At 37.7% G+C, this 20,023-nt stretch overlaps 1 protein-coding gene across 1 annotated transcript in view; it reads right to left on the bottom strand.

Annotated features, from left to right (window-relative positions):
• Positions 1-16,159: 16,159 nt before the first annotated feature.
• The window catches only part of LOC107685061 (reticulon-4 receptor-like 1), a 163,334-nt gene continuing 159,470 nt past the window's right edge, over positions 16,160-20,023 (bottom strand). Inside the window, exons 2-3 of the mRNA XM_016481515.1 lie at positions 17,585-18,036; positions 16,160-17,473 (exon numbers count right to left, since the gene is read on the bottom strand). Coding sequence (XP_016337001.1) covers positions 16,502-17,473; positions 17,585-18,036 — 1,424 coding nt within the window. The 3' untranslated portion in view covers positions 16,160-16,501. The remainder of the gene's footprint in view (positions 17,474-17,584; positions 18,037-20,023) is intronic.

Genomic DNA, 20,023 nt, shown 5'->3' with positions numbered 1-20,023 from the left:
TCAGTACATGTAGTACAAACTGGGAAAGGCCTTTGTCAGCAGTTTGCAGTGCCATATTTGTACACAGCCGTTTCACTGTTTTAATTTTACTGGAAACTGAGTTTAGCATTATTGAATTGCATCGTAGCACAATTTCATTAACTATAGAGGTATGCTAGATGTTCACTGAAATATGTCTAATCTCAGTGCTGTCTTTCATTCTAGTGTGAGCAGTGTAATAAAACAAGACCTTGTCATCTTTTTATATTAGACTGAAATTTGTTGTTGTTGTTGAATATTTAATTGAATATCCTTTTTGGACATTGAGCAGTTCAGAACACTTTTCATGTTTATGGCCATATTTATTGTCAGAACATGTACTTAATTTTCCTTAAAGGCTATAGAAATCTGCTGTCTGTAGAAAGGTTCTATAGACTGTATGATTTTAATATAGCCATCATTTAAACTCAAGTTTTGGTTGGTTATGCAATATTTGTCTTTGACTCTTTTCTCAAGTTACGCCAGTATATAGTGTCAAGTCACCATCTTTATGAATGATTCATTCAACAGATTAATTTAATAAAACACTGGAATGAAACAAGTAACTGGTTGTATAAAGGAGTCATTAAATCATTCACAAAACAGAATCATTCATTCATGAACAAAACAAGCCCATATGAGTGAATCATTCATTCCATCAATCGATTTGTTAAAAACAGCTGATTAATTCAGGAATGAATAAGTGACTTGCTGTTTGAGTGAGTCAAATAATCATTCACTCAACCAATCTGTTCAAAAACACTGATTCATTGAGGAACCACAGGCACCACAACCGAGTACTTTGCAGAAACGCAGCGTTTCCTCGGCGTGTCCACTGACCTGCGAGTGGGACAGAGCGAGCATTTTCAATTCATTTCTGTGGGAGTTGAGCTTCATGCTGGCGCGGTAGAGTTTTGGATTGACAGCAGACCAAGTGTCAAAAAGGTTGGGAAATGCTGAACTTTATGTAAATATCAAGCAAAAAGCCAATCACTGAGGTTCAGGTAGTGACGTCTGCCTTGAGCTTTTAAAAATATGCAGATAATGCTAGAGTTTATGTTAGATTTAGTGTATAAAGCATATTGTTTACACATTGGATGTTTTGCACTTGCTATATAAAAATGTTAAATATTGCCATTTGGATGCTTTCATTGTGATTATACCGTTTGGGTTTACAAAAGTTTGTAAAATTGACAGCATATCATTACTTCAAGCATTCAGAAGCAAAGCTTGCATCTTTCCAACTGTAATCCCGTGTATCTATGATGATTATATTGGCCATGCGCTGAAATAAACTGAGATTAAACACACTCAGACACACCACAAAGCCGAAGCGTTCTAGTTAGTGGCCACTGTAGTGGACATTCACCTTTAGTTCTGCAGTGGATTCAGACTATTTTAGTTGGCAGAGTGAAATGCACAAAGTAACTGGCAGTATTGTGTCTAAAGTTTAAGTGACTCAATATTAACTTTTTATTATATTGAACTTTTATAAAGGCAATATCACAATTTTGCCTGTGGTTACTTAATAAGTGTATCATCTAGCCACAAAAAATAATAGTCGATTTGAAATCATTTTACTATGAAGAGTATGCAAACAGACAGTGAGAAGGACCCCCTTTTGTGTATGTGTGTGTGAGAGAGAGAATCATCCTGCATTCATGAGGAGATCGTAGCTTATTCTCTGGCTCCTCAAGCGGATCAAACGGCCTCACAGACCACTTTCCTAATTGAACTGGAGCAGCTGTGAGGGACGTATCGAGCAGCGAATGCATCATGGGATCTCCGGGCAGAGCACTCGCCTGTCCTCGAACGTCAGCTTTCTTCTCCTGATCCGTCTCTAGTCGTGAATAAAAGGCAGTGCTCTACAGCCTCCCTGCATTCTTCGGGGGGTTGTTATGTGTGCAAAAGTAAATGGAAGTCTGTTTGATCTGACAAGTCTGATTTTAATTGACTTGGTTTTGGCTAAGGAGGGCAGATGGAGGAGAAGGACACAGTGAGGCACTGGAGAGCTGAGCTGTTTTAATAACTGTCCCTTCATTCACCTCCTCAAGCGTGCTTTGAACAGAGGATCCACAGTCAGGTTAAAGCGATGATGCCGTGAGCCACACAGGAACCGCATCAGAGCAATATAAACTTTGTTTACTGGGCCACACATGCTTTGGTTGAGTTTAACTAGATCCGTTTTTTCCTATAGAGTGACCATACATCCCCTTTTTTTTCCTAGGCATTTCCTGGCCGGCATTTCTAATGTGCCTAAAATGTCCAGGGTTTTGGCTTTGTTTTTCTATTGATGTGCTCTCTACAGTCCTCATACATCATATGTACGTGTATTTGCATTGCTTTAACTGTTCTCTGTAGGTCTCACCTTCTCGCACGCCATGATCGGTCGATTATGTACAATGCATGCACGCTATTGGTCAAGCTATCAACAAGTCATTACCTTTAGCAATCATGCAAACAATAAAATTTTTCTGGATCCCATTGAAAATTCAAATGATTATATTAAACAAATTCGCTTGTAAAGTAGGTGTTCTTGATAAAAAAACTGAGCTGATATAAGCAAAAATTAGTATGTTCAACTATTAATGTATATCTGAAGCGTAGATTTATATAGTTACTGCTGCCATAGACTTTGTTTCATTGTTAATCTCTTGAGTATCAGCTGGATTTGTCCTTGATAACATAATACTAGTTTTGGAAACACCAGAGTCTCTCTCTCTCTCTCTCTGCCTTACATACAAACAAAAACAATGCTGAGAAATGTCCTTGGAGGAACGGAGCTCCTATTCCGCATGAGCTGTCAAAGCAAAAAGTCTTTTCACCAATAGTTTTTCCACCTGTATTTGGGCGGTGTGTATGTGAAGAACACTGCTGTGTGCTCCCCATTGATAGAATGCCACTCACAGGTATGTGTTCCTCAGTGCTGTCAGCACCATGGGCTGTGATGTGGGGCTCTGTGTCCCCCGGGCAGACCTTCAGAGTGAGATGCCTCCAGACTTATTTTTTTACATGTCTATTGGAGCTTTCTCTTCATGCCATTTCACCAGATGGGAGTATGTGCTCAAGCGGTTTTATTCCCAGATTAAAATGAAGGCGATCCAGACATTCCTTACATCTGTCACACCTCTCGGTTCTCAAGGTCCTCATGTTTTGCCATTCCATATGAAGTAAAAAATGCAAACAAAATCTCTTTAATTTTTATCTTAGATGGTAAACAGATTACATGGAAAACAAATGGAGACTGTTACGTAACTCTTCTGTATCAGACGTTTCTCTTGATAGAAAAACACCAGCAAAAGTCGGGGGAAGGCCTAATGGTTAGAGAGTCGGACTTGTAACCCAAAGGTTGCGTGTTCGAGTCTCGTACCGGCAGGGATTGTAGGTGGGGGGAGTGAATGTACAGCGCTCTCTCCCACCTTCAATACCACAACTGAGGTGCCCTTGAGCAAGGCACCGAACCCCTAACTGCTCCCCGGGCGCCGCAGCAAAAAATGGCTGCCCACTGCTCCGGGTGTGTGTTCACGGTGTGTGTGTGTTCACTGCTGTGTGTGCACTTTGGATGGGATAAATGCAGAGCACTAATTTTGTACTATTGTACTATTCTTACACTGTGCTCAGAATTGCCAAGAATTCAATATTATGAACAAACATTTCTCATCAAATTTATCCAAGAACAAAATATTTGAGCAAATTAGAGTAGGTTCTTATCACGTCAACAGTTGTGTCATTTGTATCTGGGTCATTATTGAAATATGGTGATAAACCTGTGTCTTGACTCTTCACTCAAAAATATTTGAAATAGTCAAGTTTATGAAAAATATAAAATGGTTTATATCTATATTGTTTTGCACATTTAAAAAAGTGTCTGAAAATGCCTTGTCCCCTTGATAACATGGCATTTACAGTTTTATTTGATTATTTGTTTAATAAATAATTTTCTTTCTCAATGTTGAGCTTTAGTCCAGCGTCTAACAACTGTGCAAAAAGCAAGTCAAAATAAGTAATTAATAATGCAAATAATTAAGAAAAATTGCTTGTCACCTTTGGCACTGGTATTATCAATGTTAAAAACTTAAAGGACTTCCAAGGACTTCCAATGTCAAAGTTCAGAGTTAGAAGTTGTTAAAATGTGCACATAAATTGATTTTCTTTTCATATGCTTAATTTATTTGTGTAACTGGTGTTACATTGTTTAATGTTCATGTGAAAGATCAATCAAAATTGGCACCATATTGGAAAATTTATTTTTATGAGAATTTATTACAAAGGTTAATACAACCCTTTCTTCATTTGTGAAATAAATCAAATAAACAACAACAATAATATAAAACAAATAAACTTTCATGTGAGAAAAATTAAATTTTGAAATTCCATACATTTTTATTTCTCCTAAGGATTTTAAGAATAAATCTGAGACAAAGATGATACTTTAATTTTTAAGTATACGTTAATGTATTATTGTGATCACTATTCTTCAAATGGCTCTATTCTTCTGGCTATGGAACAACCTCTGATCAATAAAATGTTCCTCTTTTTTTCTGATGTGTTTGTGGTCAATGTTTAATTAATTGCATTACATTAGAGGAAAGTGGGGGAAATTTTGGGGTCAGGGAGAAGCTATGCGATAAATAATAGTGATGTTGTATTGTGTCTTGCGGTGTCACGTGGGTGGTTTGCCTTTTCACGCAGAGCAGGTTTGTTGCAATAATTCTCTGATGGTTTGTGTGTTTGTTTACATCTGGTTGCTTTATGATAACATGTCTGAAAATGGACAGCTGAGACCATAGATATTTCCCTCTTCATGCTGCTGACCCTGTTCTCCATGTGTCATGATCCGGGGAGAAACCACGAATGTGTCTGTGGACACATCTATCGACTTTCACTAAGAGCTTTTGATGGTTCATATGCACTTAGCTGGTATTATAGCATATTGGCATTCATAGCAATGTTTATGGTTCTCAGTTTAAGGTGACAGCAGGTGAAGTGCATATAGGAACACAAATACCGCTGCTAGTCAAAGTGTCAAAGAACAATTTGGAACATGCATGCAACATTTTAAAGTAATCATATCATACAGCATTTTAAAGTAAGTTAGCTTAGCATACTAATCGATTAGATTAGCATGCTTATTGGATAGAGTAGTTTAGCATGCCAATTGTTGCCTTGCTATGTTATCTTATCATGCTGATTGGTTAAATGTAAAATATGTTATCTTAACATGCTATTGATTAGATACAAGATTATTTTCTCGATAATTTGAAACTTTGGTTATATAATGTGGCATGTGATGTGTAGACTAATTTAAAAGACAGGACTTTAGGATTTTTAATCAGGCACTGAACAGGATACCTAAAAAAGTGATTTCAGCCAATAGAAGCATTTAGAGGTAATCTTAAAGCCACCATGACAAGAGAAGCCAGTATTTGAATTAGCTATTAGCTATTATACCTCAGCTATTAGAACATTTATATCTAGCAGTTTATCAACAAAAAGTCCAAAAAAGTGAGATTGGCCAAAGAAATACATGAGGGAGGAAAGAAAGCTGCACGATCGAAACATTGATGGGATTGGTGAAATGTTTTCAAGGCAGGGTTTAGCAAAAGGGCCAATTGATTGTCTCTCCACTGGGAATATAAAAACAACAACAACAACAAAAAACAATGGCCAACCTCAGCCAAAAATTGGTTATTTTTACTGCAACAGCCACAAGGGAGATTGAAATAATTTCCAGACCAACGCACACTACATGGAAGGATGGAAACGGTAACATTTTATTGATCTTGTTTGTCAAATTATGTTGTTTGTGGCATTATTTTTATGAGATCTTTTGGTTAAGAGCAGTTGTGTTGTGCTTATCTGGGGTCACAGTAATAATTGTTGGACAGATGAATATGCGGCCCCTTCCTGTTGTCCAGGACTCATTAGGATAGTTTAGTATTAACATTATAAATGAGATGTAAATGTCACTGTTGTCGTTTGTTACTCATTACCTCAGAATGTGGTTGGAGTAATATAATACAAGTGCATTTTGGGTACAGTTACACCTGGCATTTAATGTGATCAAGTGCTAGCTGATGTGAAAATGTGTGTTTGAATGTGTGAAATGAATAATGAAGAAAAAATCTTTCAAACCTGTATAACATTTTCTTCCACAAAAGGAGATGTTAGGCAGAATGACAGGTGTAAAAGGGGTTGACTGCAGTTACTTGGTCACTGTCATGTACGTGAGATTTAAACCTCAAATATCATTAGCTTGCATCAATATGAGACGGTTATGCAGTATAGAGTTGTCAGATATCACATCCCTTCCCACCAGGAGATTTTACACAGCGTTTCCCGCTTGCAGCATCTCTCAGTATAGGCTCACATTCACAAAGTGGAACAAAATGGTCCAAATGACACGTTCCGTCATGGGTTTCATGGCTGTTTTAGAAGTAGATCTGCATTCTGTTCAATCACAGATAAACAATTGGAGAGAAAGGTGCATTCCCGCAGTGTGCAAATGGGTCTGTCTCTCTTTTGTATTATTCTGCTTGTCTCATGACATGTTGTAATTTTGTGTGTATTGAGGACATTTATTTTGTGTGAGTGGCTGGTGTTCTGCAGGAAATAAGGACTCACAACTCCAATATAAATCATAACGAGCTGCCTTTTTCACTCTTCCAGAATGAATTCTGTGTAGTGACTTAACTGTAATTTAAGTCGTTAAGGATCAATCTTTAATCACTCCTCTGAGTAGATGACGACACGACTGGCAGGAAGTCGACCCAGAATATTGGAATCATGTGCTGGGGTGATTAGTTTAGATCTCATGCTGGTTGATTCCATGCATATCAGTGTCTGTTATGGGTAGAAATCCTACACTGCCATCAAGGCTGATTTTTTTAACACCAGGTTTAAAGACTATAAATGTACTGACTGATATATGCTCACTATAGCAAAACTCTCAGACTGTTTGAGAGCTTGAGAATGAGTTGAGGCCAAGCAGACATATGTGCTTTAAAAATAATTTTCTTAATTTGTGTTTTTCAATAAAACTTCTTTAAAACAGGATATTTACCTGTCCCCTTCCCCCCCCTTCAAATATTCATATATTACATTTCTGTTATGACAGATTTAAACTTAAACTGTATGTGGTATTTGATATTTGGTCTAAATAAATAAAAATAAAACAAACATTTCCATTTTGTTATTGGAGTTTGTTAAAGATTGCATTTGTATGTAAATTTACACTATAAGTGTTTTTAAAGACTAATTTTAAATGAACATTAGATGATGGCAAATGGAATATATATATATATATATATATATATATTTTTTTTTTTTATCATAGCAATATTTTTTTCAGCTAATACTTTGGTGTGCTGATTTATCTTTGCATGTGTTTGGCAACTTGCTTATACAATTGGTGTCTGTTCAAATATGCAAATTAAAGATTATGAATAATAACCATTACAAATTAATATTCAAAGTAATATTCTGTTGACAATGTCATGGTTTCAGTAGCATTCAGTATTAGCGTATTTCAAAAAATTATGTTTGTTAAATCATACAGATAATTATTGAAAACATAATGCTTCTAAATCAACTTACAATAATGATGTTTAGATACTTTACATATTAGTTACATTTATTTTTTGCAGTGCAGTTTTGGTTTACTCTGTCCTTGAACTTGCTCTCAGTCCATTTATACTTGGCTAGCCGAACTTTTTGTACCTGTCAAACATAGCACTTGTGTTTAGACGTGTGTGTGTGTTGGCATACGTATGGGGTTGTGTCTGTCTGAGAGAGATGCACAGTCATTTCTGTCAGTATGAGTTCGGAGAGAACGTGTTGCTCCTGGCAAGAGAGAGAGAGAGAGAAGGAGAAACCGAGTAAAATAAAAAGACAGAGAAAAAGTTTGAACTCCGTCTCGCAAGCAGCGTAGCCTCCAATGGTGCAGAAGAGCAAGGAGGCGGAGAGAGAGACTTTCCCATCTCTCTTTTGTTTTAAAAGTTGATGCGGCACTGTAGTCGAGGAAGAGCTGCAGGGGGAGAGGCAGAGGCAGCTCCGCAGCTGACACCGATCCCCCCAATGACACAGATGTGAGTGAGAAAGCAAATCAAGAGATGATGTTTTATAGTGCGTTTTTGGGCCAAGGAACTGTGTCTAAAGTGTCAACCTTGATCTTGGCATTGAATCTCAGCGCCTTTGATTGTCGTCTGACAAAAAATGCAGAGTTCGTAGCGGTTCTCAGCAGTCAGGCAAGATATGTGATGACAGACAAGATGAGCGTCCTCATGTTAATCAGCCTCATGTTAATCTTAAACCTTTTAATCAGAGGCCAAGCTGCAGTGGCACGTGTCATATAATTATTTTTTTTCTTCTTCTGGCTGGAAGTCTATGGAAGCAAATGCACTGGGAAAAAAAAACTGTTGTAGAAACAATTTTCACTCGGAAACTGCTTGTAAATTTCACAAACAGCAAGCGACACCGGTGTGTGTGTGTGTGTGTGATTTTTCTAGCATGTACTGATATTATTCTTCTGTTATGGCCCATATTAAACTTCTGTGATAAAATTGCATTATTAGTGTTAAAGTTTAACTTTAAGTGAACATTTGATGATGGCAATTTTAATCTAAATATAAAAACAATATAAATAAATATTGTGGAAATATTTAATAGATAAATATCTAATATCGACCATTTCCAATAATTTAAAAATCTCTAATATTAGACAATAAGAGACATGGTACTATATATGCAATAATCATGTCCAATTATGACTTTTTTTATTTTATTTTATTTTGTAATTTATTTTATTTACTTATTTTGCTGTGCTTTGGTGTGCTGATTTACCTTTGCATGTCTTCTTTGGCAACTTCTTGTCCTTTTCCACTTTGCTTTGCTTTTTCCACTTATTCAGTACATTTAAGATAGTATTTTCTAAGTAATATATAAACACTAATTGGTTTATTATTTCTGTATAGTTTGAATTTGTGACCTCACACTTTAAGCAAGAAATATTTCTCTGATACACAGATCTTGTATGTTACATTTCTAGAGAAAAAAAATGCTACGAATAAGACACTGAGATCATTATAAAGCTATAAAATCATTGTGGATGACATAGCTTAAATAATTGGTCTTGAAGAATTGAATAAGAAATTTCAGTTCATAGCAGTGATATTATCATAGCATACTTTGACATGTTGGCAAACGGCACAGTTTGTCAGATTGTTGAGATCTCTTCTGAAACTCGTGAGTAGACAATACCAGTATCTCTTTCTCAGGGGAAAAACACACACAGGAAAATTCATCTCCATTTGCTCCCCTTTTAATCCCATTGCTGTGTAGGAGCAATAATGCCACAATCTCATGTGTGATTCTCTTTTCTGCAGTTCTGTTTCTCATACCAATCCTCTGGACTGCAGCGAGGAAGAGAAACACTTGTTTACGAGAGCTTCCGTCTGCCACAAATTCTTCAAAACTCATTAGCGTAAGAGCCCTCAATTCAGTGTACATGTGCGTCGCCCTCAGTGTGAACCTGCTTTTGTGTGGGATGTCCTCCAGCCTGTGATTAATTGGCGGTTCATTATTGAGAATGTTTATTTGGTCCTGGGGACACGGGGGACCAAGGATTCAGTGACTCGGTACGGTTGCAACAAGGTGATTAAGCAGATGTTATTGGAGGATTATGATGTTCTCCAGTGTTATTTCTGTATAACAATAGTCAATGCAAATTGAAACAGATTATGGGCTAATATAACTATATAAATGACCTGAGGAAAATGTGGACCTGCAGAGACATTTATAAATATAATATGGTAATTTAGACTGAAAGATAAAAGCCACTATTTTACTTCAAGGGATTGTTAATTTTTGCGTCTTTTTTGTTGCTCCGAACCTATGTGCTATTTATTTATTTATTTATTTTTTCTATGAAAACAGAAAATAAATACTTTTTTGCATCTACACTACCGTTCCAAAAGTTTTGGATCAGTAAGGTTTAAAAAAAATTACATTGGGGTAAGTAATGACAAGGTATTCCAAAAATCCCTTTTCGATTCAAGACATTTCAGAAAATGACAAAAAATAGAAGAAATAAAAAAATGAAGGATAAACTGCATATTGGCTACAAGTTCTCCACAGAGGAAAATAAAACCTTGGGAAGTGGAAGGTTTTGTGTTTGGGAGTGTACCGTGTGTCAGGCCGGTGTGTGTGTGTGTGTGTGTGTGTGTGATTAATTGAAAGACAGAAAGTGCTGTGTATGTCATTAGCCTCGCAGCTCAGGGCCTCATCTCAGCTTGGATTTTTTTCAGGACTGATGGGGCTACGGGCCGTGCAGTTTGAGCCCAACTTTTATTGGGTTGCCCCAGCTGAAATTGATCCGGCCTTTTAATTACAGCCATTGATCAGCCGTTAGCTTGACAGAGACGGTTTCAGCACGCCGCAGCTCTGTGAGTGAGTACAGTTGTCTTTTACCAAACGGTAATAAACAGCTACAGTAAATCACGGTAAAGCCTGTGGATACACCAGACTGCACTTGACCGCGGGTGGCACTTGCTTAAGCGGAGGAGTTCGCGGCCATAACTCTGTCGTGACAGGTTAAAACCGAACTGGTAAAAACTACATCAAGCAAAATCATCAAGAACTTGAAGAAGTCTCTTTTTATGCATGCTGTATTTTATTCTTGCACTTTTGGCAGGTAAAGTTTGACTTCCAGAGTCAAGTAGCATCATGTTAGCTATAAAGCGCCTGCTGTTTTATATATGCAGCTGAGACAAGTCAGGTTCAGCAGGGCCTAATGGGACTTTCAGGCTAAATAAACAAACAGTGGAGTGGAGAGAGGAAAGGCTTACATAGAGGAAGATGATATTAGGTTTGTGATTGATTGGGGAAAGAGGGACTTGCATGGGGAGGGAGGGGAGGCGGTGAGAGGCAGGTGCTATGACGTTTGTGTCATTTCATTTATTCTGTTAATTATCATGTCTCCCCCTCTCTGCATTTCTTGCTGCTCTTCCTCGCTCACTCTACCTCTTTCTCTTACTCTTTTGCTTTTTTAATTTTCTAAAGGCTTGCTTTTAATTAAACTCATGCTGCAGTGAAAGCAAGTCAATTAAACCTGTGCGTCTCGCTTGCATACTTGATTCCTCACCACAGTCTTTCGCCCTTATTGGTTTCATGTACAGCGGCACATTAACACATAAATATATGTATATATGGCACATTTAATAGTGTCATTGCTTCAGATATAAATATGAAAAATAAAAAAGTGGCATCTATTTTAAAGAAAGGAGAAAAACATTTTCAATATATTTCCCTAAAAAGAAAAGTTCATAATTTTTGTTTGCTTCTGTTTTTTTTATTGTTATTAAAGCAGTGATAATCATGCAATTTAATAGTCAATTGTCAATCGCTATTCATAACCTACCTTCGTGATATGAAATAAGATATAAATGAGAGAACATATAGGGCAAGAATCAAATGAGTCGTGAAATGGGCTTTCTGTAGCCCATGTGATCTCATTAGTAATAGGTATATGTAAAGTTTGGCTGTAGCACACATACATTTTCAGGTTTTCTCATATACTTAAACTAAAATGATTAAAGTTGGCATGAAATTAATCTATTTTGTAAATGCATGTTATTGTGAATGATCCGTGCATATGTTTTGATATCATAATGTTTAATCAAAATGTCTTGGCTTACAGTTTTTCTCGATTGCTAAAACACTATAACCAGGCTTTTGAACTACAACCGCCTGCGAGAGATTCAAAGGAGAGTGATTGAGGATGATCATCATTTTCGAGGGATAAATGCCATCAGCCTCTCCACAATTGATCGTATCCTCCGAAAGCACCAGTTCTGGATGAAACCGGCATACCGTGTCCCTTTCGAACAAAACTCTGACCGAGTGAAAGACCAACGAGTGGAATATGTTCTTATTGCACCAGTGTGTGTAATACTATGTTGTAGTGTGTGTGTGTTTTTGAAAGCTTGTGTGTGATGTCTGAGGGAAAAGTTTGTTTTCTCAGCAAGAGTGAATGGTTTTGAGTGTAGAGCTTCATTTTGACCTGAAAATAGGATGTTTGGGGAATTGGGTGAGACGTTATGGATTTGTGTTTACGGTTTTGAGAATACGAAGCATAGTTTCAAGAAATGTGTTTAAGCAATCGAGAGAAACTGTAACCTACTTGTGAAAATAACATCTAAAACGTAAGCATTGTACATATGAGCCGAACAGTGAATGTTATGATTACAATAAAACCAATAAAATACAAATATGGTCAATGCAAAGCATCACATTTTAGTAGTTTATTTTATTCACTTAATTACTTTAAGGCTACACTACAATATCTATACTATAGGATATTATAACCATAATGTTGAGAAAAGAAAGGTCTTAATGTGTAAAATAACTATTCATGTACAATATAGAGAATTTGTAAAAATTAAGTTGTAAATATGTAAATACTTTTACATTTTAGATGCTGTCAATATGTCCATATTGTATGTTTCCAAGTATATCTAAATGTACAATAACATGTCTAAATGTTATGAACACCTATGAATAATAATGAAATCAGGATGCCATACCTGAAGAGTTGTTGTTAAAACAGCGCTAAGATTAACCATTTATCCATTACCCTGTGCAACCTAAGTGATTTGTTTCATAGTATGATCAGCTATTGTTTACATTTCTCTTCTTTGAAATAAAGTTCACAAAAAAATCATTCACAGTAAGAATAGGAATATCCGTAATAGATTTAAAAAGGGTAATTTTTAATTTAATTTTACATTCAAGTGTGGCTTAAGTGTCCAAATACTACTTAGGGCTGCTGTTGAGAGCCATACTATGTTCAATACTGTAGTATCATTCACCCCTTCTTTCTCTCCCTCATTATCTCTCTCCCTCAGCTCCGGTGGTCCTCATCAGCTCTCATTTCCCTTGACTGCTGTAGTTCTCATACTCCGGTTTTGTCCATGGCCCGGTGAGCCTCTTCCACTCTTCCCCCCGGCCCGCCATCTGTTCTGCATCTGTCTCTTTTATCGCCTCTTCTCCCATTGGGTCCTTCCTCACCTCGTTCCCTGGCCCGCTGCTCTCCTCTTTCCCTTTAACCCCATTCCCCTCTCTGCCCTGGCTCCCTCTCATATTCTCTCTTCCGTCATTCCGGCGTTTTTTTTTTTCACACTTGGAGGGAAAAACAAGGCTTCCTCTGCTGCCCACCAGTTATTTTTCCAGTTTTCTACTAAGTAATGTCCTTAGACTGTGATATTAAACATCACAAATTATTGATAATGCATACTGTGCCCAGAATATGAACACAATGCTGTAAATTGTATGTTAAGCATTTTACCATTAGAAAGAAAACACTTAACATGCAATAGCAGGTTGCGTTCATATGGGCTCATATACTTGCCTGTATATAGTTTGTCTTTTTTTTTAATATCTCTTTCTTAGTACATTAAGCCATTTGCGGCAGGTGCAGTAAATGGATCGCAAGTGCCCAAAACGTGCAGTTTGTTCACATATCTTTGCTTTTATTCTTTTGAGAGGTGATCTAAATATTTATGGCTTAAAAAAGACAGAAAATTGTGTTGCATTTCTATGGATGTTTTGCCCTCCAGGTCTTTGCTATGATAAGGTGATATTGATGTGCGAATGGTCATATATTGTTGCAATCATCTGTGTGACAAAGTTGCCGAAATTCAGAATGAGTAGTCTTTGCAGCTTATTTTCGAATCAATGCGTTTTTGTTTGTTTTTTTACTGGGGAGGAAGTTTTGAGTTATAGTATATTTTCATTGTACATCAAGTTGTTTATTTCAGAAGCTCAAGGATAGTTTGATTGCTTATTGTATATTTTGCCTATTTAAATATTGTGTTGTCTTCCTGTAGTGCCAGTATTACTGAATATGACTGAGGCTCCCGTGAAATCCTACTTTATCCACTGGATGTTGTAAATCTACAGGATGGCGGTGAGGATGGTGAATAGAGTAAGAGTGAGAGAGAGGGAGATGGAGAGGTGAAGCGAGCTATTGCACGTCAGAGAGAATGAGCCGAGACCCACCATGTTATCACTTTAGAGATGCTCATCAATTCAAATGTATTTCTGCTTCCGTCCTCTGCCATGCAGAAAACTAACTTTTCCCCTCTTTTCATTGAACAGAATTAAAGAAAAAAAAAAGTAATTTACACTCTAACGTGGGAATCGATTTCCATCACGGTGGGTGGATATAGGATAGAGGGAGAGGAAATGGGATTTATGCTGTAAAGTCCGATTAAAAATCATAATGATAACCTTGAATATCTCCAGATTTGCAGCGACATTCATAAATACGCAATGCTTCAGAGATGATTTATAGAGGGTTAGTTATATGAGTTTTCGCATGTTTCACTAATTGAATAGGCTTCTTCACACACGCACATACAGTAAGCCTGTGCAGCACTTGTAAAGTGAAATTGCTTTAATCGGTTAAATTAATAGTATTTGTGGTGATGTTCCTGAGCTCTCCATGTAATCAAGCACATATATTAGTGTATGATGATGACTCATGATAGATTCTGGTTGTGTGTGTGTGTGTCTGTGTGTGTCTGCAGATATACACATAATCTAATGAATAATTGATTTGTTAAATGAAATGAAAAATGGTGTGTCTGATTGGTCCAGACGCTACAATATATAGAGGTAAATTCAATTCAGATCCAGAGGAGCTGTGGTGTGTAGTCAGAGTGGGATCCAGAGAGACAGATTGAAAGGTAGAGCAAACATGGATGTGTGGGACAAAGCTTGCTGACGTGGTTGAATTGCACTGCAAAAAGTTAACTTAATCAGTATTATTGTCTTGTTGTTTTCCAATAAAAACATCTAAATGTCTTAAAAACAAGATCATTTTAATTCAAATTTTAATAACATTTTTAAAATTCAATTCAAACTGAACTTTAGAATGGTACAGTAGTAACAGTAGTTGTTAATTAAGAGTTGAGAAAAATTAACTTCAATATATTTTCTGAAAATGTCTTTAAGTTAAGTCTATTTTTAGGGTAATTAAATGTTTTTAGGTATTTAAAAAAAGAACAAGTACGTATCAAAGAATCAAATTTGAAATTAATAATTAAAGGAAGGAGAGGTGGAAATATGTAAAAAAGCACCTTCTGTCAGGCCTCATCGACATCTATAAACACACAAGCAAAGTAAATGCAAACAAACACATTTAACAAAGAAGATATAGATTTTAATATCTTTATAAACGCTTTTTCTTATTTTTTTTGAGAACAACTTGTTAAACCATCAAATCACTAGGATGGAGAGACACAGAAGAGAGAGGAAGGGAGGGATGAGGGGAGACCGGATTGTGCAGTTTAGTCAGAAAATGGTGCCCTACGGACATACCAAACAAATGTGTAAACAAAACAAAATCACCAAAAAAAAAAAAATCTAATCATAATAATAATAAAAATAATAATTGCGTTCTGAAGAAAGGTTCTTCAGAGATTCAGGAACCCTGTTGTAATCAAAAATGTCATAATGATATCAGTGTCAGTACTGATTAATATTTCCATTGCAGATTGTGATGATACAGTTCTCCTTATTAGTCTTAGAACAGGAGGCATAGTTCTCCTGTACTCCACAGCATTGTGACGGCAGACTTTCTGTCATCCATAGTGTCCCCAGTGTTCACGTGATTGTCCCTCTCCTGGACTCCTATTTGCATTCACAGCAGACACTGTAGAGGCAATCAAGCAGACCTATGGCTCCAAAAGGTCCATAATTGTTTTTTTGGCCATACTAAATTTGAAATGTGTTTTTTGTCATCAAGTCTCTTAAAGATACATTTAGTTTTTGTGTGTGTATTTTTTAAAGAGTTGTTTTCTTTTCTTCTTGTCTGTCTTGTTAAAACAGTTGATTTCACATCGCTCTAAGAAAGAGAGGTGTCTATGTTTTCAATGGCGGGCTTAAGCTGAAGGCGCTTTTCAAAATAGAGTTCACTTCAATTAGACCTGTGTCCCCTCCAGAGTCGACCCCCCATCAGCAGTCCATTTCTAAGTCCTCTGAGTCACAGCCAAACAAAACAAACAACACAGAGGACAAGAAACAAACACAACTCTAATTTTTTTCACAGCTTTTTATACTTTCTACACATTTATTTGGTTATCTGTGCTTTCTTTCATTGAAATGGTTTTCCATTTAGAGGGGGATAGACCAGACCAATAAAGGACAAAAAAAAAGAACAACAACAGTGGCAGTGCAAGCATATTCGGTTTGCTTCACTATTCTTCTTATTCCCCGATCCAAATTTGGAGTTTATATCATCCGGTGTTCAGTTTTCATCTATTTCAGTCTAAATGGCAAAGCTCCTTATACAATGTAGTACACATTATCACTCACACATACACACACAAACATACACACATTAGTAGGCCTGGTAATGCTGGAGCTAGAGCTGATCTGAGGACTGCAGCGTATCCATGATGCCATGATGGTCCAGCATCAGAGTTCAGCGCAGAATGAGCACAAGCAGTCCCAGAATACTAGAGAGAAAGAAATGTGTATGATGAGAGTGTCCCCAGTTGGTGGCTTGCTGGACCCCACTAGGGGGACGCACAGAGGTCCGGGGGGTACATTTGTGCTTTCTGCGGGTGTTTGAACCATCAGAAGATGTTTCATCATATTTCCCCGTGAAATCGGGAGAGGAGTATTCCTTATCCGCCATCTCTTTTAAGGTGTGGACCTCATTAGGTTCTTTTCCCTTGCTGCCCCTGACACGCTGGCGTGTGCAGTTCCGAGAGCGGCCGGGCCTCTGAGCAGGGACTATGCCCGGAGACCCTCCCGTTCCTGCTTGGACACCATTTATGGCAGGGGGTGGCTGGGGCAGGAGAGAGGGAGGGGAAGGGTATTGTTCATTCAGTTGGGGGTGGTGTGGGTGTGTTTGTGGAGGCTGGGCAGGATGGGGGTCCTGCTTCAGTGAGACCTTATCTGTTCCTGCCCAAGTCTTGGTCTTACTCTGGTGCAGGGACTCAGATCCGGAACAATTCGGGAAGTCCTCGTTCTTCAGTTGCTTCAGATCTTTGCCTGCCAGTTCTGCCGGTGCCATGCAACCCACTGACGATGTGGACCCCCGAAACTTTTTGAGCCAGTCCCACAGTGATAAAGCCTTACAGTCACACTCCCAAGGGTTGTCATTGAGGCGAAGGTACTCCAGTGCAGGCAGCTGGGTGAGACACTCTCCAGCTAGCTCCGTCAAGGAGTTGTTGAACAAATAGAGGGTAGTAAGCCGCTGCAGGTCGTGGAATGCCAGGCGGTCCACCCACTGAAGTTGGTTGTGGTGCAGTAGCAGCCGGTCCAAAGCCCCCAGTCCTCTAAATGTATTTTGGTGCAGGCTCCACAGACGGTTCCCGTGAAGAAACAGGTGGCTCAAGATGTGTAAGTCCACAAAAAGATCATCCTGCAGATACTCCAAATGGTTGTCCTTTAGACACAGAAACAAAATATTGGTTATATTTTTCTACTACTGCAATAGTACAATATGCAACCAGTGCCATTTTATTTTGTTACACAAGCAGTTATGTGAGTGTCTCACCTGCAAGTACAGATACTGGAGGTTGCGGAGACCCTGGAAGATGTTATTTGGCAGTGCACTGAGGCCACAGCGGTATAGATGGAGGGCATGGAGCCGGCCCAGCCCATGAAAGGTTTCTGCAGACAGTGAACGTAGGTGGCGATTGTCTCCCAGGTCCAATTCCTCCAGCAAGGTGAACCCTTGGAAAATAGTTGGTTCGATATATGTGATATTGTTGGAGTAAATCCACAGAGTGACCGTGGTAGGGCTAAAGTGGCCCCGCAGTAGTCGATGGATCTTGTTGTTTTGGAGGAAGATGCGCTCACTGTGTGGAGGAATGCCTTCCGGGACGGACAGGAAGTTGTGGGCTTGGCAGCTGACGGTGCTGGGGGCCATGTAGCAAATGCAGTGACGTGGGCAGGACCAGGAGAGCTCCAGCCCACAGAGTACCAGCAGGAACTCCAGCCCACAGCCTAGAAAGATATGGAGAGAGAAAGAGACAGACTTAGTGTTTGCTATGTTAAAACTAAATTTGTATCCAAGTCATAAATTCTGTATTGTAAAGAAATTTGCTGTTTGTTCTTCGAGAAAGTTTATCCATAATTACCTCCAGATCTGTTAAAACCTGTGAAAGACAAATAAGTTCAGGTGTCTCATTAAATGTAGACACTATATTTTGAGACTTTTTCATCCCCATATTTTGTGGATGAATTTAAAGTTTTTTGTAAAAATGGCCATTTAAAATTAATGATAATGCTGAATGATATTGAGAATAATATCAAGTAAGAGCAGCACATTTCTGGTTTGTTGACAAACAGGGTATTCGAGCCTTAATGATGGGTCTGTAGGGATACCCAGTACAAAAAAGGTTGGGAAACACTGTGATAGAGCTAGATCATAATGCAAGAATATATCGAAACAGTAAACATTTAGTAAACATCTTGGTAAAACTTATAAAATTTGCTTTTGTAAGTGTTTCTTTAAATCATTAATAAATAAATCAATATAGAATCTTTACTGAAGAATTATATATGGAAGTTTAACATTTTAAGACTACTGATGTAGTATGAATTATATACATTTTCATAGATGTACCAAGCTGTTGATTGCTGTTCAGTGGATACTGTCTTCACATAAAGATCAAACATCAAGACTGATGTCATCATCATCATGTTGACACAAGCTCAGCGTCAATAGTATCTGCAAGATGTTGCATCAATCAGTGATGATGCGCATGCCTCAAGGTAAACAATGTCATATATACATATGCAGTACATATATATATATATATAGAGGCCAGACATGTAACATGATAATTACACACCAGTTCACTGATGTGTCCTCTCACGTCTGGCACATCAAATTGTGTTTTCTATAGATGCTCAGTGCTTTATACTCATAGTGGTAATCAAGATCAGGTTTGTATGTGTTTTGTTTGTTTCCCTCAGGCTCTTTTAAAGAAATAGTTCAGCCAAAAATGAAAATTGTCATGATTTACTCATCCTCATGTTGTTCCAAACCTGTATAATCTGTACAGTTTTTCTCATTGAATGTGGAACATAAAATAAATATTTTGAAGAACGTTGGGGTCCGAACTAAAATGGGCCATACTGAGTTTCATTGTATATAAAAAAAAGAAATGTAGACATAATTCAGAATATCGTCTTTTGTTTTCCACAGAAGAAAGGTTTAAAAGGACATGAGGGTGACTATATGACAGAATTTTTATTTTTGAGAAGACTATCCCATTAACTCACTTAACCACCTGGACTTCCTTGGTCAACCATTTTCTTCTGAAATACTATATCAAATTTGGTTGAAGATCATTTGGTCAAAGATGGTCTTTTCAGCAGTGATAATTGTGACTTTCAATGAAATAAGGTCTGCCCTATGAAACTAAGCCCCCTTTGAAAAGGAAATAAACAATGACAAGAAAATAGAATAACTTCTGAGCTCTTCAGGGAAGAAGCAAAATCTGGTATTTTACGAGTATTTATTCTGTCCGTGTGTGTATAAGACGGGCTCACCCTGCTTCTGCTGAGACTGATCCCAGAGCCTACTAAATCATTTTTAAAAGTTTTTACATTTTTATTTGTTGTGATTGTTTTTTTTTTATGATTATTGTACTTCCTTTTATGTAAAGCACTTTGAATTACCATTGTGTATGAAATATGCTATATAAATAAATTTGCCTTGCCTAGTAATCCTATATTACTTCAGCTGTTATCCAATCAGTACTGGATATTTTTTCATTCTTTCCCCATGTGTTTTGTTAGTGTGATACATGTCCTTTGAGTGAATAAGCAAGAGAGTGTGTGTGTTGTGTTGCTCATGGAAAGTTAAGCTTCTGGGGATTTCAGCCAAATAAATCAGAAAAGACAAGGCAAACAACTCTGCTTTGGCTGGCGAAGCTGCTGAGCTTCTTCCCTTTATTTTTCTTACTCGCGGCTGTTTACGTCT

This window comes from Sinocyclocheilus anshuiensis, unplaced genomic scaffold, assembly GCF_001515605.1.
Source record: "Sinocyclocheilus anshuiensis isolate Anshui unplaced genomic scaffold, SAMN03320099.WGS_v1.1 scaffold914, whole genome shotgun sequence".
Lineage (NCBI taxonomy): Eukaryota > Metazoa > Chordata > Actinopteri > Cypriniformes > Cyprinidae > Sinocyclocheilus > Sinocyclocheilus anshuiensis.
Note: the sequence above shows the minus strand (reverse complement) of the source record. Positions and strands in the feature narration are given on the sequence as shown.